The following is a 14,249-nucleotide window of genomic DNA, read 5'->3' as shown; positions in this document are numbered from 1 at the left end:
ACCATGCACATGGTCATGAATTTTACTTAGCATGTAAGAATCATGCCTATAAAAAAAATTGAGTTCAACTGGTCAAAGGTCAATGTGATTTGGTAGGAAATGATGATGTCTATTGGTTTTTAGTTTAACAAAACAGAGATCAATGTCACAGCGATTCTTACATGAAGTGACGGCAATTATGGTTCGCATGTAATAGTGTTGTTGGAAGAGTTGTCAATTTTATTTGCGTACCATGGAATATTTCAAGCTACACTTACTATCTATGTGTTACTGTCTTAAAAATGCTATACAATACAAAAACAAACATTCAGTTAAAAGATAAATCTATGCCATTTTCTTTTTCTGAAGGTCACTAAACAAGGGATTACCCTGACATGACATTTATTAGAATAATGCCCTTTTTGATGTAGTTTTTATTAGCTCTACTATTATTTTAATAGTTTGATCTTTTAGTCCAGCCGATTTGTTAACATCTGTATAATGCTATGGGAACAATTTGAAAGCAATACCTTCATATAACTCTTCTAAGATATTCAGTCGGAAGATAAAGGTATGTGTTTGAGGTCATAGTAATTGACATTCACCAAGGGCCATGACTTTGACCTGCTATTAGGCAAAATTGATGTCCCTATTGGACTTTCAAAATTAAAGTTTAGAATTGTATTTTCCGTCAAAAAATTTCTTTGCATCAACCAACCATGGTGAAGCTTTGAAGTAGCAAGAATGCTTGGATACATAGTTATTCCCCGCCATAGTCGGAGGGATATTGTTTTGCGTTGTCCGTCCGTCCGTCGTTCCGTCGTCCGGCACTTTTGTGTCCAGAGCCATATCTTTGAAGTGCTTTGGCGGATTTCATTGAAATTTTGTATGAGTATATAAATAGAGGATGATGTACGCAAATGGCATTGTACACTATCTATTAATAATGGGGTAAGGGCCCTTTGTATCTTGAAAAAAATGCTTTTAAATATAAGCTTAGAGCTTTATCTCCATTAACACATGAGCCAGAGCCATGAAACTTGCCATAGTTGTTCTCGATCATCTGAGGTAGCTTCCCATTCAACACCCATAGTTCTAGGGGCTAAGGTCAAGGTAACACAAATATAGCTGAGGTAAAAGGTCACAAATTTGATGAATTATTCATTATTGAGTTTTAATAGCTTAATTACGTTACCTGCTATCATATGCTACTCAACCCGAAGGATCGTAATTAATCCGGAAACTTTCTGTCCAAAGAATCCCACACTTTTCATAAACCCGTCGGTCAGGTCAGAACGGTCACATAGTGCTGTGTAGTGCTGTGTAGCCGTATAACCAAAACAGGATATTACCCAGAATCACTCTTATTCCGGATGCGTTATACAAAGGCCGACATTTTTGTTATTTACTTAATTGTTGCTTCTGTTTCGCTGGATTCTTCTGTTTAACAGAATAGAGAAGTTTTTGTATTGTGTTAAAACATTCTCCGTATATATATCCGCGTATTTCTGTATTGTTTTGTGTATTTGTTTGTTTGTTCAAGGCAAAATATGCCTCGAACACGTGGCTCATGTGGACACATAAGGGCAGCATGGGACAACCATGGTAGCTGCCTGTCCTGTGCAGGATGTACCCAGGATAACTGCTGCCCTTTCTGTGAGCATTGGTCTGCAGATACCTGGGCCATCAAGCGTTGACCTTTCAAGAGTCGTAGACGCAACATGCATAGTTCAGATCAAAGTAGGGAAAGTTCCGTTTGTCGGGACTTTTCACCAAACGATCTTGACCATATGCCACCAGGAGATGCCATGCATCGGTCCTTGCCCGGTGACGACACCGGACAAAATTTGCCCGGTCTGTTCATCGGGAACGACCAGTTGACCGGTCCGGAGACTTCACCGGTCACCGGTCAACATTGACCGGTCCGGTCACCGGTCATGCTATGACCAGTATCGTCACCGGTCAACCGATCACCGGTCAACCGGTCACTGACCGGTCCGGTCACCGGTCATGCTATGACCGGTCACCGGTCATTGACCGGTCCGGTCACCGGTCATGCTATGACCGGTCACCGGTCATTGACCGGTCCGGTCACCGGTCATGTAATGACCGATCCGGTCACCGGGTACCGGTCTGTGCCACAGACCGTTCCGGTCACCGTAGATTTTGACACTACCTTGTCAGTACTCCACAAAGTTAGACGCAGCCGCGTTTCTTCTGTGAGTCACAGACGTAAACGTGTAGTGTCTGATGTTTCCGGCTACTCCTCCACCTCGGGCTTGTCGTCGTATGACTCATCGTCTACTTCAACTAGCCCTCATCATTATCGGAGGGGACGTCGTTCACGCTCACCGAGTGTTTCTCGGCGTAGATTGCCTCGCAAAGAGCGATCACGCCAGCGCTCTGGGAGACGTTCGATCAGGAAACATCATTCCCAGCGCCGCCGAACAGTGTCTCGGCATCGCAGGGATAAGGGACATAGACCTTCCTCTATTAGGCGCTCTCGGACTCCTAGGTCCCCTAGTCGATCCTTCTCTGAGGAATCTATTGACACCCTTCCACGTGTGTCGGCCTCTATTTTGGCCTCAACACACACTTCAGCCGTTCCTACAACCACTGAGCATAATTTGTATTTAAACACTAGTTTGCATACATATCAGGCTCAAGGTACAGGGGTTAATCTAACCACTTCGGCTGCGTTTTCAGCCCCACGGGTCTCTTCCACATTGCATAGAAGTATACCCCGGGCTGCCGCTACACCATCAAATCCCAATACTTTGTGGATCCAACAGTCGCCGAGGATCTTTGTCCCTTTTTCGACTGATCCTTTACCAGCGACCTCTGTTATTCAAAGTGAGTCTGCTGACTTGATCTCTGATAGACCTAACTCACCAGCTATATCTTTGATGGTGCCGGAAAACGATTCTCTCATGATAGAAGCGAATAAATCTATTATTCCTACTTCTGTATCCACCGGTTTCAATCAATCCAATGCTTCCGCAGACGGTTCGATTGAGGCGGGTTCGGAGTCTAATGAGGCCGAACTTTATTATTTGGCCTCCATCAATCAGGTTTACGAACTAATGTTCAATACCTTAGATGAGGACTTCTGCCCCGCCCTTCCTTGTCTCTCACAGGATCTGCGGTTACCGTTACAGAACAGGTAGCCCGCAGACGAGAGCCCGGCAGGATAAGTAAAGCGACTTCCCGAGTGGATCTCCGCCTTCCTATTGGCTCTTCCACAATGGCTGTTTTCCAGTCACTTGAGCCAGCCAATAAGCCTTCGCCATCTCCATGGAAAGCCCCTAAGGAGCTGACGGAGCCTAAACAGATGGACGGCGGGAAAAGTTATAAGGCCCCGGTACCCGACCGTTCTACCGGTTTGGACCTTTCCAAACTTCCGGTTCCTGATGCTGACATTAGTAAGCTGTCACAATGCCTTCATCATCCACCCATACAGCAGTCCCTCTTTCCCTGTTGGAAAATTGGGAGCTGAGAGAACGCCGTTCCATAGGTCTGGCTAACCAGCTAGATCTCATGGCAGCCACAGCCTTAGACTTGGTTTGGGAGCTCTCTGATTCAATCCCAGAGGAGCTCCGTGCCTTGTTGATACATCTTTCACGTACTACGCAGTGTTTATCTCACAATGCTGCGTCGTCTATGTCTGAGATGTTAAGGCTTCGGAGAGACCTCATCCTCTCTTCCTTGCCAAATAATTGCCTTTAGGAAACAGGCGTTAACTCCCTTCGAACTGCTCCACTAACAGCAGATTCTCTTTTCGGAGCGAGGATACAGTCGGCACTTACTGCTGATCGTGAAGATACATGCCTCCTTAGCTAGGAGCAACTCTGGCCAGTGCCCTGTGGTTTTTAAGCGCCCTGCTTCTAAGCCCCCAGGAGCCCCACCGGCCAAGAACGCTAAAAGGGACAGTTTCCCTACTTAGCGTCCGTCTGCTCCACGTCAGCCCACAAATAGGCCTCCTTTTCAGAACAGAACATCTTCCTATCGGAAGCCTTCTGTAAACCAAAATTGGAGTAAGGGCAAACCCAATGCGGACAAGAAGTCATTTAATCCTTCTTCCGGCAAGGGTGGACCTCCAAAAGGTCAGCCCTAGGTCATACCCCTTTCTACCGCCACAACCTCCGATGCTGGAGGTACCAGTCGGGGCCAGACTTATGCACTTCGCAAATCGATGGCTCCAAATAACTTCGGACGCGTGGGTTCATTCTCTTGTCACACAAGGCCTCACTTTTCAATTCGAAAAAGGCCCCCACTCTCTCGCGTCCCAATAGATCTGGTATCTCCGCATCCACAACTTCCAGACTCCATTCCTGGACTCCTGGAAAAACAGGCGGTAGAAAGGGTTCACGACCCTTGTTCTCCTGGATTTTACAGTCGCCTTTTCCTTGTTCAAAAGAAAAGCGGCTCCTGGAGACCAGTCATAGACTTAAAAGCGTTCAACACGTTTCTAGTCAAACCTACTTTCAAGATGGAGACTCCTGCCTTCATTCGGCGCTCCATCAAACCCATGCACTGGGGGGTTTCCTTGGACCTGGAAGATGCATTCTTCCATGTTCCTATCCATCCCAACTACCGGAAGTACCTGCGCTTCTCCTTTCGAGGCCAGGTCTACCAGTTTCGGGCGATGCCCTTTGGATTGGCCGCAGCTCCACGCGTTTTCACCAAACTCATGGCCGCAGTAGGCGCACACCTCCGATTACACGGGGTTCAACTGCTTCAGTATTTCGACGATTGGCTCTTACACCAGCTCGATCGTCGACTGCTTCTGCTACACCTAGAGTTCTCTTGGAAGGGGCTCCTCTCTTTAGGACTCCTTCTCAATGCAGCCAAGTCAGACCTCATTCCCTCTCAGGATTTCATATTCGTGGGAATTAATTTTCTGACCCACATCAATCGGGTTAGGGTCTCACCGCAACGTGTATCAGACCTCCTTTTGAAGGTCAGATGGGTGCTGTCCCAATCTCATATCAAAGCTCAAGATTTCCTCTCACTCAACGGTATCCTGAGCTCTGTAGCAGACTTCGTGCAGTTGGGACGTCTCTTTCTACGTCCTCTTCAGCACTATCTCTCAGCTCGATGGAAATGGTCTCCAGACAATCTGCTAACACAGATTCCCATCCTTCCGTCCTTAGTCCCCCAGGAGACCCTGTTGGCAGGAGTACCGCTTCTTCCCCCGCAACCTTCTTTACATCTCATAACGGATGCGAGCATGGAAGGTTGTGGCGCTCACCTGGAACCCCGCAGCCTGACATTATCAGGATTGTGGTCTCCTCAGGAGTCTCACCTGCACATAAACAATCTCGAAATGCGAGCAGTCTTTCTAGCTGTTTCTCAATTCCAATCACATCTTCGGGACTCCTGTGTGATGGTATCGACAGACAACACATCAGTCGTGGCTTACATCCAGAAACAGGGAGGTACACACTCTCACTCCCTGTATCTGGAAACAAGGAACTTACTTGTTCTTTGCAAGAGCCTCAACGTCTCTCTCTTGTCCAAACACATACCAGGTCGTCTCAACGCCCTGGCGGACGGTTTGTCTCGCAAACACCAGTTACTTCCATCGGAGTGGACACTCCATCAGGAAGTGGCCAACCAGATTTTCCTCACATTCGGTTTTCAACTGGTCGACCTGTTTGCGACCAGAGACAACCACAGACTTCCTCGGTATGTGAGTCCAGTGTACGAACCAGCAGCGTGGGCGGTAGACGCGCTTTCGTTCGATTGGGATCAACTGGACGCTTATGCTTATCCCCCACCCATTCTAATTCCCCAAATCTTAGGGAAAATTAGTGTGAGCTCTTGCCGGATCCTCCTGATAGCCCCTTGGTGGCCCAGGAGATCCTGGTTCAACGACCTTCTCGGTCTCCTGTGCGAATTTCCAAGGGAACTCCCGCACAGGTCAGATCTCCTATCTAAGAGAGGCAGACTTCACGTGGATCCAGACATGTTCCACTTACACGTCTGGCCGCTATCAGGCAATCCCTGCAGAAGAAACGCTTTTCTGTCAGGGCTTCAACGCTCGTTGCCTCTGCAAGGAGAAAGTCCACCAGAGCAGTCTATGATGCCTGCAGGAAACTCTTTTCTAATTGGTGTGTTCGAGGAAAAAATGATCCCCTCAATCCCTCTGCTAGACGCATAGCGGATTTTCTAATCTATCTCTTTGATGATAAGAAACTTTCTCTTGGCTCCATCAAAGGATACAGATCTGTGCTTTCGCATACCTTGGCTTTTCGTAAGTCATCACAAGTCTGCGCTGACCCAGCCATTTCGGAAATGATCCGAGCCATGGAACTTAAACGTCCTGTGTCTCGTTCTCTTACCCCCAAATGGGATTTGGCTTGTGTTCTTGGATCGCTTATTAAAGCTCCCTATGAACCCCTTAATCAGGCTTCTGTACAGTTCCTAACCTGGAAGACCGTTTTCCTTCTTACCATGGCTTCATCCAAACGTAGAAGTGAAATTCATGCTCTTTCTATTGAAGAAAGCCATCTTCGTTTTGATTCCTCCGATGGCTCTGTCACTTTGTTGTGTCAGCCAGGATTCCTTGCTAAAAATCAACTCCCCTCAATGGCTTCTAAACCCTTCAAGGTCCCAAGTCTTTCTAGAACTTGTGGAAATGAAGATGAAGATAGACTCCTCTGCCCTGTCAGGTCTTTGAAGTTCTATCTTAGTAGAGTTAAGACTATTCGAGGTTCTTCCAAGAGACTCTTCATTCCCTTAAAGGGGGGGGGGGGGCGATGTGTCTGCGGCTTCTATTTCCCGTTGGGTAGCCTCGACTATAAAAAGGGCTTATTCTTCTCTTTCATCAAGGGATTCATCCCTTTTTAAGATTAGACCGCATGAATTACGAGCAATGTCGGCTTCGTGGGCGTATATTAATCATACCCCACTCTCTGACGTGCTTCAAGCTGCTTTCTATCTTCGTTCTCTGGAGTGCCAACATGATAACTTGTATCTGTTGGGCCCCCTTATGGTTGCACAAACGGTAGTATCTTCTACAGCATAGGTATATTACGCTTATCCGTGAATTAAGTTAATACCGTAATAACGAAGATTAGCTGAGAATCCGAGATATGGGTTCCGTTGTGATGGGGAGCTTTTCGCGAACCTTCCCGCCGCAGCTGCAAAGTCAGCAATTAGATAGCAGGTAACGTAATAAAGCTATTAAAACAAATTTTTATAGGAAAATTCATTTTAATTAGTAATTACTTACCTGCTATCGGTGAGTCCCACCTCCCACCCCGCTCTTCGCCTAATATTTTCATATTGTTTATTGGTATAAGAGTGATGGTTTCTGGGTAATATCCCGTTTTGGTTACACGGCACTATGTGACCGTTCTGACCTGACCTGACGGGTTTATGAAAAGTGTGGGATTCTTCGGACAGAAAGTTTCCGGATAAATTACGATCCTTCGGAGTAAGTAGCAATTAGATAGCAGGTAAGTAATTACTAATTAAAATGAATTTTACTATAAAAATTTGTTTTGATATGATATGCCTTATTTGGTAAGGATTTTACCATACTTAAAAAGATTCTCATAATGCCCTGATGGCATTGTTCTCAATTATCAGGCAATGCAAGACGTATGTGTTTTTGACCAAAGTCAAGGTCACACATCAAAAGTCACACATTTGTAGAAATGTTTATTATTTAGCCAGTAGATTTGTCATCATCGTCACGTGGTTAACCCAGGAATGCAAATTGCGCATGCGTATATTGCATATAATGGTATCTATAAATATATAAAATGATCAATCTACTTGCGTTATTTATAGTTAAATGGTAGTTACCTGGTAGACATACTCAGTAAAAAAATTTACCGAATATGCGGAAAATATGAAAACTTAACGACCTTTGTCAAGTAATGTAATATACCAGTCGTGATATTTTAACCAATATAAACAAATAATTTTAAAACAAAATACTGTATTTTAGAACTTTTATTTTTTCGTCAATCTGGTTGACTGTCCCTTTAAAGGTTTCTGCTCAATAACTTTAGTGAGGATGACGGTACTGTGATAAAAGTATGTGTGTAAATAGAATTCATGCATACCTATCTTGGGAATCCATTCGGGCTCAGTGGAGCAAGTTAACTTTAAATAATATAGAACAATGATTTCCGCTGACAAAGGCAAAACGGTTATAATTATCATTTGTGTACAATTTCTGTAAGTGTTAACAACAACACTTGTCTTTTGCTGTACAGTGGGTAACTGTTCCTGTCTTTGGTACGAGGAATGCAGATCAAACGGCTCCTGCTCCTGTCCAGAATACTGCAACACACAGTATGACCCAGTGTGCGCTCAGTATCCAAATGGTACATTGGTTACCAAGAGTAACATGTGTGAACTGAAACGAGAATCGTGTACCATGGGAGGAATGATCAGATTGTACACGCAAGAACAGTGTCCAGGTAAAACATGTGTTTATAATATTTGTATAAATTGAAAGATCGTGAAACTGTGAATGATACCCCAATCATTTTTAGCTCATCTAGTTTTTGAAAAAAAAAGAGCTATTTTCATCACCTTGGCGTTGGCGTCGGCGTCCGGTGAAGTTTTGCGTTTAGGTCCACTTTTCTCAGAAAGTATCAATGCTATTGCATTCAAACTTGGTACACTTACTTACTATCATGAGGGAACTGGGCAGGAAAAGTTAGATAACTCTGGTGTGCATTTTGACATAATTATGTGCCCTTTTTATGCTTAGAATATTGAAAATTTCGGTTAAGTTCTGTGTTTAGGTCCATTTTATTCCTTAAGTATCAAAGCTATTGCTTTCATACTTGCAACACTTACTAACTATCATAAGGGGACTGTGCAGGCAAAGTTATGTAACTCTGACTGGCATTTTGACAGAATTATGTGCCCTTTTTATACTTAGAAAATTGAAAAATTAGTTAAGTTTTGTGTTTAGGTCCACTTTATTCCTACAGTATCAAAGCTATTGCTTCTATACTTGCAACACTTATTAACTATCATAAGGGGACTGTGCAGGCAAAGTTATGTAATCTGACTGGCATTTGGACGGAATTATGGGCCCTTTATACTTAGAAAATAGAAAATTTGGTTAAGTTTTGTGTTTTGGTCCACTTTACCCCTAAAGTATCATAGATATTGGTTTCATACTTGGAACACTCGCAAACTATCATAAGGGGACAGTAAAAGGACAAGTTGCATAACTCTGGTTGTCATTTTTACGGAATTATGGCCCTTTTTTGACTTAGTAACTTTGAATATATGGTTAAATTTTGTGTTTCGATCCACTTTACTTCTAAAGTATCAAGGCTATTGCTTTCAAACTTCAAATACTTTCATGCTATCATGAGGTTACTGTTCCTGGCAAGTTGAATTTTACCTTGACCTTTGAATGACCTTGACTCTCCAGGTAAAATTATTAAATTTTGCTAAAATTGCCATAACTTCTTTATTTATGATTAGATTTGATTGATACTTTGACAAAACTACTCTTACCTGACATACCACAATAGACTCCACCTAAACCATCCCCCGTGCCCTCCCCCCCCTCCCCCCCCCGAATCCCCCGTTTTTTTTTTTTTAAGATCATCTCACAAATGACCACCACACCCTCACACTATACTCTCCCCCACCCCACCCCCCCCCCCCAATTTTTTTTTTGTTGAAACGGTTAAAAAACAAAAATATTTATTTTTATTATTTTATTTTTGAAATACCGTCCAACCATCGCACCCAAGGCACCCAAGAATCCCCTCCCCCCCCCCCCCCCCCCCCCCCCCCCCCGAAATTTTTAAAAAAAAATCTGCATTTTTTTTGCATTTTTGGAAGATAATGTAATAAATGTCAACACCCCCACACTATACACCCCTCTTCACTCCACCTCTCCCTCCTTTGTGATTTAAATTGAGAGTCCCTTCACCTTTAAAAAGAAAATAGATGAGCGGTCTGCACCCGCACGGCGGTGCTCTTGTTTTGTTTTGATAGTTGCCATTTTTATTTGCTGGCAAAGATCATAATTACTAAAGTTAACCAAACTGTGTCTGCTTTAAAAAAAAACTTTAGTTAGGTTAGTGGTATTGCACTGATAACATTCAAATTGGTAGCTGAAATGCAAACTCATACCGGAATAGCGCGAGTCGAGAACAGGTCATTAAAATAGATTAAAGGTTTCTGCTCAATAACTTTAGTGAGGATGACGGTACTGTGATAAAAGTATGTGTGTAAATAGCATTCATGCATACCTATCTTGGGAATCCATTCGGGCTCAGTGGAGCAACTTAACTTTAAATAATATAGAACAATGATTTCCGCTCACAAAGGCAAAACGTTTATGAATTATCATTTGTGTACAATTTCTGTAAGTGTTAACAACAACACTTGTCTATTGCTTTACAGTGGATAACTGTTCCTGTCTTTGGTACGAGGAATGCAGATCAAACGGCTCCTGCTCCTGTGCAGAAAACTGCGCCACACAGTATGACCCAGTGTGCGCTCAGTATCCAAATGGTACATTGGTTACCAAGAGTAACATCTGTGAACTGAAACGAGAATCGTGTACCATGGGAGGAATGATCAGATTGTACACGCAAGAACAGTGTCCAGGTAATACACATGTTCATACTATTTGTATACATTGAAAGATCATGAAACTGTGAATGATACCCCAATCATTTTTTTTGTTTTGATAGTTGCCATTTTTATTTGCTGGCAAAGATCATAATTACTAAAGTTATACAAACTGTGTCTGCTTTAAAAAAAACTTTAGTTTGGTTAGTGGTATTGCACTGATAACATTTAAATTGGTAGCTGAAATGCAAACTCATATTGGAATAGCGCGAGTCGCGATCAGGTCATTAAAATAGATTAAAGCTTTCTGCTCAATAACTTAGTTAGGATGACGATTCTGTGATAAAAATTTGTGTTTAAATAGCATCCATGCATTCTTAGCTTGGGAATCCATTTCCCTGGCTCAGTGGAGCAAGTAAACTTTAAATAATCTAGAACAATGGTTGCCGCTCAATAACTTTGGTTAAGATGAAAATTATGCGCTCTAATGGTTTGTTTAAATAGCTTATATGCAGATTTTGCATGTTATTGCACACTCAATCAGGTTAAATTTATTTAATTGATATGATTACATTACACATAATCATTTGGTATCCCTCCGTGGTCCATAATTCAAAAAAAGTGCCTATATCTAAAGATTTCCTTTTCTCTTCTGGTTTAAAAGCGATTTAGCGATCACACCCAAGCTCTTGTGATTATTTCCTGCACCCTATGTGTGTCTGTGACATTTTGGTGCATTTCATTGGGGATTACATTGAAAGGTGAACACTTTGGGTGCGTTTGTTGAAATACGGGGCTTTTGTCTAAATTGTACGTCCGAATCCCTGTTTTCCGAGGGTGCTTGTATTTGGGCGAATTTTACTTTCTTAGAAGTTGCGAGTCGGTATATTTTTGACTGCAATTGTTGGAAAAAGACATCACAATTTTGCTCTATTATGTTATTTATTGCATTACTTTTAGCGGGAAAACATATTTTTAATATCATAATGGATGTGTTTGGTTCAATTTTAATGGAAAGCATGGTTTTTCGTGTAATTAAAGAAAAATTACGCAAACCCGACTTTCGCGTCTTAGTGCACATCCAACTGTGTTTAAGAAACCTGAAACACGTTTTAACACCTCAACTGTGTCTATTGCATGCTAACCGAAAATGTTAATTATACTGTAAATCACATGATATTGAGGAGGATGATAATGAATCAGTGTTTTTTTTCAACCGTTCGGGAATTGGGTCTGTGCCCTTTGAATTGGAAAAAAATGCATGGTTTTTGTACTAGAATAATGAACTTACTCTTGATAATTTAATTTGTCTTCCAAATATTGTTTGCATGATAATCAAAGTGTGTTTTAATTTCCTCTACGGATAAAAATCATAGCATAGAGCTGAATACAGAGGTTACCTGACATTGAACATTTAAAAAGTGTCCTGTTTTGTTTTTTTTGGAAACTCAATTTGGAACTGTAGGTAGTCACTTTGGGAAAAGATGAACACTTTTAAGTTCGGAACCAACTTTAAACTAAACGAAACACTGTGATATGATGAACGCATTTACCTCTCGACCATCTGAACTGTTATATCGCGTCCAGCATTGTACTGTTTATATACGCAATTTAAGTTTTGTACTCACAAGATTTAACGAAAACAACAGACACACTCAAAATATTCAATCCAAAAAGAACTATTTTACACATCTGCTTCTTGTGTTATTTACCTGACAGTGAACAGTGTTCTTTATATTTGTGAGTATGAGACGAAATGACAAAAACATTGGTGACTAATTATATGTGAACACTTTTGTTAAGTGTTAAAAACAACAATTGTCTAATGCTGTACAGGGGGTAACTGTTCCTGTCTATGGTACGAGGAATGCAGATCAAACGGCTCCTGCTCCTGTGCAGAAAACTGCGCCACACAGTATGACCCAGTGTGCGCTCAGTATCCAAATGGTACATTGGTTACCAAGAGTAACATCTGTGAACTGAAACGAGAATCGTGTACCATGGGAGGAATGATCAGATTGTACACGCAAGAACAGTGTCCAGGTAATACACATGTTCATACTATTTGTATACATTGAAAGATCATGAAACTGTGAATGATACCCCAATCATTGTATTGTTTGGAAAAATGCCAAGTGTATTACCTTGACTTTATTTTGAAAAGATAGAGAATAACAGGCTACTGTCTGATCGTTTTGTTATATATCAGGCAAGGCTTTGAATAATATAACGGCAAGGCTTGCCGATGCGTTATTTTGTTCGTGCAAAGCCTGCTTTATATCAAAAAGATCAGGCAGTAACCTGTTTGTTTTCTGTTTATCATACGTCTACGTCCCCGATTTTAAAGATATGAAAAAATCGCTAAAAAGCTGCAGTTTTAGCAGGAAAGAATATAACTTTTGTCGTTTGACGTTTTAATAATGACGTCATGAGCATGCCCGCTTCATATTTGTATAAAAATGTTTTATGCTGTTTGTATTGCATGTTGTGTTTCAAATATGTTACATCTTGATATGAAATTGTTTTGTTGAATCTGATTCGAGTTTACCTAAAATGATTACTTTATAGTTGATTCCGAATAATATGACCATCCTCCACACATGACTGATATAAGAACTTTCTGTTGACCATGATATAAAAATATATCAGACAACGTTACAGAGAATAACAGGTTGCTGTCTGCTCTTTTTGTAAAATATCAGACAAGGCTTAGAATAATATAACGGCAAGGCTTGCCGAGGACCTAGTTAAGCATTGCATTTTGGCTAAGGTGAAGATCATAATTACTAAGAATAGATTAACTGCTTCAGCGTAATAACTTGGGATTTGATACAAGTATTGGGATAAATTGTGTAAGTACGTATCTTAAATGCAAACCTGACATGGGATTGCATTTAGAATTAGCGAATCTAAGGTAACTTTACCTGGAAAGTGCACTTAAATTTTAACTTTTTCATGATGTAACAGATTAGTTAAAACACATCGAAAGTTCAATTTTAAGTAGTTTTTATGACTACCGTTGTATTGAAAGTACGAATAAAACTGTCACTAGTACTTTTTTTAATACATGTGTGTTATATTGCAGTGGTGTGATGATCGTTTGCAGCCTGAAAAACCGGACAGAATATTGGGCAAATAAAACTTTATAATGTGTTTAATTATGACTTTAAAGTTTAACTGTTAGTTATCCAAAATTAGAGTATACAGTGCTTTGATTATGCACACGAAACTGTTTTTACTTCGCTTTATTAATTAAAAACATTTATTAAACATACATATCTTGTTTTCAATTTTCGATCATGCTTTGAAAAGTGTTTATATTTATGTATAAGTGATGTTTATATATTGTAACATGTATTTTTAACATTCAAATGAATAAAGTTTTTAAATATTTGAAAAATAATTATTAAATACGCTTCTTTTTTATACGTGTTAAAAAATGATTATTAAATACGCTTCTTTTTTATTCGTGCTTTGTTTCGCTTTGAATCGAGTCCTTTTTATATTTCTTCTATGTGTATACTCATCTTTGAATAATCAGATTTCGTTAATAAAGATATAAATATATTTGTATAGTTTATTGTATTTAGAATATAAGTTGAACAAATCAAATGAACATCTAATACTTTGTAATTTGTTTGACCGCCTATTTTTAAACATACTATATGTATAATAAATGCCCGTTCATCAATTAAGATATG

The 14,249-nt window shown here is 40.9% G+C and overlaps 1 protein-coding gene across 1 annotated transcript in view; it reads left to right on the top strand.

Annotated features, from left to right (window-relative positions):
• Positions 1-14,115, top strand: part of LOC127840633 (uncharacterized) — a 317,893-nt gene extending 303,778 nt beyond the window's left edge. Inside the window, exons 144-147 of the mRNA XM_052369044.1 lie at positions 8,211-8,417; positions 10,378-10,584; positions 12,385-12,591; positions 13,634-14,115. Coding sequence (XP_052225004.1) covers positions 8,211-8,417; positions 10,378-10,584; positions 12,385-12,591; positions 13,634-13,641 — 629 coding nt within the window. The 3' untranslated portion in view covers positions 13,642-14,115. The remainder of the gene's footprint in view (positions 1-8,210; positions 8,418-10,377; positions 10,585-12,384; positions 12,592-13,633) is intronic.
• The last annotated feature ends 134 nt before the right edge of the window (positions 14,116-14,249 follow it).

This window comes from Dreissena polymorpha, chromosome 8 (assembly GCF_020536995.1).
Source record: "Dreissena polymorpha isolate Duluth1 chromosome 8, UMN_Dpol_1.0, whole genome shotgun sequence".
NCBI classification, from domain to species: Eukaryota; Metazoa; Mollusca; class Bivalvia; order Myida; family Dreissenidae; genus Dreissena; species Dreissena polymorpha.
This window is presented reverse-complemented; position numbering and strand designations above follow the sequence as displayed.